The following is a 4,227-nucleotide window of genomic DNA, read 5'->3' as shown; positions in this document are numbered from 1 at the left end:
ATAGGAAATAGGAAAAAAAGGAAAAAAGAAAAAATCTTATTGTATTTTATTTTTTCTCTTATACAGTATCGTATAAGTACAATATCGTACTCATACAATAATGAGGATGAAATGAACAATACATATAGTGAGGAATACCAACAATCCTACAACTATACTACTTCACTACATTAAGTTATTATTCTCCTTTTCTTCTATCATTGCTACTATTTCTAATGAATTTATCACTTATAATTCATAACTGAATTTGTTCTGACTGAATATTGCTTCTTCGAAATTCTTCTCATATAAATTCATCGGTGATTTCTCATCTTTTAGTCGAGATTGATTTCTTATAATCTTTGTTCATCCATCAAGATTCTTGTTCTATTTACATGATTTTTCAATGGGGATTACACTCGAAACATATGTTCTATACATCATTATTCTTTTCTCCTTTGAAACTATTTCCCGCTTTTTATATTTTTAACATCCCATATACAACTAATTAAATCTTTTCAACTTTGCCGACAGGCTATATTGGTTAGGAAAAGTTTTTCCGTAGTTGTCTTTTGTCCTCGAAACTGATTCTGTACGTATTCCCAACTCTATAAGATAATGTGTCTCCATATTTTCCGATTCGAAGCCAGAATGGATTACATAGTGGATGATAACTTATGTAGCCAAGGTTGTGTCCATATTCTTAATTCTTGTATCTCCTTTTTGGGGCAGTTCTCTTGCGGAATGGTGTTTAGTTTACCATAGAGCATATCTTTAAGGAAGCGTTTCTCCTGCATCCTGAAGATCTGTCTCAGCTTAGCGCAACTATTTCCTCAATAGCATAGTCTCAATACTGGTGACCCTTGTCTGTTCAAGAACAGCCACATTAACCACATAGTCAAACCAGTGGAATAACGGTGGTGGAAGCATTCGGGAAGTCGCAGGTGGTGATGAGAGATGATCCATTATTCAGATCTACATAAAAAATTAGACAGTACAATAGCTTTATATACACTGATTTTGGGACCTCTTTTCAGATATTTATTGCACCAGATTCCTTTATGGAGTTTTCCGAAAACTCTGTATACCTTTACTAACCTGTTGTTTATCTCTTTGTCGATCTTGACGTCCGGGAAATAAAGTTACCCTGATAGCTAAACTGCTAGACTGACTTCAGCTCTAATTCGCCATTTGCCGGTGTTATGTGGGGAATATAGCTAGTCTTCCTATGGTACGAACTAATAGAGGACTTCTGTTTTCTTCAAGAAGACTTCCAGTCCAAAAAGTTCTGTACCCTCCATGAAACAAGATTTTAAGTGTCGTAGAGTTGCTTCTATGTGAACAGCAAGTGTGAAACCGTCGGCAAAAAGCAGCTCTCGGACATCGGGATCTAGGGTCATGGTGTTCAGTAGTCGTCTTAGGTTGAGCAAGCTCCCATCTGTACGATTGAGGTCCACCATAACTCTTTGCGAGGATCATGCTAATGGTTGTGAATAGTATTGGTTAGAAAACGTAATCTTGTTTCATACCGTTGATTACTGGGAGGAATTTAGAAGGTGTATCGGCAGATCTGACTTAGCCATGTTGATTTCCGCGTAATAAGATGATCATTTTGAGGAACTTGAAGAGACATCCTAGTCGTTCCAGGATCAGCCTCAGATTTGTGTTTTGCTAACAGTAGTATTAGAGGCTTTGTCTATTCCTTAAAGTTCTCCTGCAATTATCTGAGTACAAATATCATGTAGCTTGAAGTAGAAGTTCTTCTAAAATAGTGGGTACTAATTGATCCATGCTAATCGATCCAGACGAATTTTTGCAAAAATTTCCCAGCAAAGTGATACGTCGGTGATTTGAGCTGCCTGATTTCTCTCCTTTCTTTACTGCGCAGGTTGTTGATAATTCCATCACGGAGATCTGGTGGTAGTTCATCGTCTTCCCAGGAACACACAATGAGTTCGTAAAATTTAGCATGGATTGTTTGACCTTCATGCTTCCAAACCTCAGGTAGATTCTATCAACTCCAGTTGCTTTGCCAGTTTTCATCTCTTGTATAGCCTTTGAGCGTCTCTTTCCATACTAAGGACTACAGCCAATTCAATTTTCACTGGTAGTTGTTTAATGTATTGAATTGATGAGTCTTGGAGCATTGAATTGCTGAACGGTTGACACTGAAGAAAGTTTGAAAATGTTCAAAACATCGATTCAGGATGGAGATTTTATCTATGCAAAGACCATCTGCATCATTTCTCTATTTGACTATTTGCACTGAATAGGGAGTTTTGGGCGTGGTGTATGGATCCATATCCAACATTCAGAGTCTGGAAGAATCCTCTCTGGTCACTTGGATCTGCACACAGTTGAAACTTTTCTACTAAATTGATCCACCAATTGTTTTTGATGTTTCGAAGTTTGTGTTGGAGCTTATCACATGCAAAGCAAAAATACATGACAAGATGGTTGAGCGAGATTGTGTTTGGTGAGCAGTTAGTTCTCTTTTTTGACAACAATTCTTGGATCGTTGGATTGTTTTCGTCAAACCACTCTTTGTTTTTCATGGAGGAAAATCCTGAGGATTCCTGGAAGACTGCAGAATGCTGTTTTTAATATGTTGCCAAAAGCTTCAGGAGAGAGATCCGTGGCTGATCTCTAAATCTAGTTTTAAGGTGTACCTGAGAGTTGCCTCTCATTACAGCTGTTTGAAGATTGTTAATTTCAGGCCTCCTTCTTAGGTTTGGAGGTTAAGTTTGCATCGCGAAGGCGGTAGCTTGTTTGATCTTTTGCACCAGACATCGCAAGAGTATAACAAACGTTGCCAACGTTTCTCTGGCCTACTAAATCATAGTCAATAAGATGTCAATGCTTGAATCACGGATGCATCCGGGTTGTTTTCAAGCTTTTCTGGCGCTAGTAGAACCCATCCTTGTCGTTATATAATTTCAAACACCATGCTTGCTTAGTACTATTCCTTTCTAAACTTTAGATACTGGCTTTAAAGATGACCTAGGACCTTATCGTCTATCGAATCTTTTGAATGAGACGGCGTGGATTGGTACAGAATTTGTCTTTTACCGTAGGGTCAGACTGCTGAATCAGAGCATATGTATTGGAGGGAATAACATATTGCTTATTGTGTAATGGGAGGTGTATGGAGATAATACGATTTGGTATATGACCCGTTGGAAAATTTTTCAAATTTGGGGTGATGGGGTTTTTAACCGTTAAGTCAACTCCTGAAAGATGACCTTACCAGTAGAATATGTAACTAGTTCCATGTTCATTAAGAATACTGTCCTCATAAAGACGAACTCCACTGAGAGGCAACAATGTCGATGTTGAGTTGTGATAGTTCATCAGCAATTTGAGCAGAAAGATATTCAAGACGTCGTTCACTGTTCGCATTATTAAGCACGGTTCTGATATTCCAGTATGCGAAGGTCAATTTGTTGCACGCCTTTGGAGGTAGATGTATGCCATTGTATCGACCACGTCAGAAGAAGCCTACTGACTGCGGTTAATCAACCGGATGGAAATGAAGATGAGCTTTGATTAGACCGCTTTTTCTAAAGTCTTCTTCGTATGGAGTAAGCAGTGCATTCCTTAGAAAAAAGATGCTTGGTCTTTCAAGATGCTGCCCATCAAGACTGTCATCTCTGAGGTCAATTTCAAGCAACCAATGTCTTGAACCGCCTACATGCAGACCCAACCCTGCATGGAGGCGGTTCAAGACATTGGTCGCTCGAATGCATCCTATTATCTGACTTTTTGTCCCTTGCTTGTCGCTACAGGACTTTAAAAAGTGGATGTATCCTTCCATCCTGCACAATGGATTTTTTAGGTGAAGCATAGTGCGCGGAACTGGTCCCAGCCTTTACTCCTAAGGTTCATCTACCAAGGCCTAGCAACTTAGATGGTAGCAGGAAAGTCCTCAGGATGTAGTTTAATTAGAGTACCCTCCGAGATGGATAACCTTACCTTGTTAAACAAGCTCCATCTGCCAAACTTCAAATGACTTCATTTGAAGTTGGAGTCGTTCTCCTAGGATGATTACGTAGGCTAACGAGCCCATCCTGCATGTGGACACACTTTGTCTGACCTTTCAACTGAGATGTGTTTTGCATGAGAAGCTGTACGGGAAGCATTTGCCATTACCAGCATAGCTCACAACTTCATAACATGACAGCATGCAAGTTTATCCCCGCGACAAGGGGGCCTTCGTGAAGAATTCCTTGGAATCCTCCGATTCCCGCC

At 39.5% G+C, this 4,227-nt stretch overlaps 2 protein-coding genes across 2 annotated transcripts; both read right to left on the bottom strand.

Moving 5' to 3' along the window:
• Positions 1-1,273: 1,273 nt before the first annotated feature.
• Positions 1,274-1,439, bottom strand: LOAG_18689 (hypothetical protein; the record flags this gene model as incomplete). Its single annotated transcript, XM_020451352.1, has 1 exon — positions 1,274-1,439. A coding segment is annotated over one exon (165 nt), but the record flags the coding sequence as incomplete, so codon positions are not given.
• Positions 1,440-3,490: 2,051 nt separating this feature from the next.
• LOAG_12540 (hypothetical protein) lies at positions 3,491-3,793 on the bottom strand (the record flags this gene model as incomplete). Its single annotated transcript, XM_003148051.2, has 1 exon — positions 3,491-3,793. One exon carries the CDS (start codon positions 3,791-3,793, stop codon positions 3,491-3,493), a length of 303 nt encoding a protein of 100 aa, XP_003148099.2.
• Between the last annotated feature and the right edge of the window lie 434 nt (positions 3,794-4,227).

Source organism: Loa loa (assembly GCF_000183805.2).
Source record: "Loa loa unplaced genomic scaffold supercont3.445, whole genome shotgun sequence".
Taxonomy (NCBI): Eukaryota; Metazoa; Nematoda; class Chromadorea; order Rhabditida; family Onchocercidae; genus Loa; species Loa loa.
This window is presented reverse-complemented; position numbering and strand designations above follow the sequence as displayed.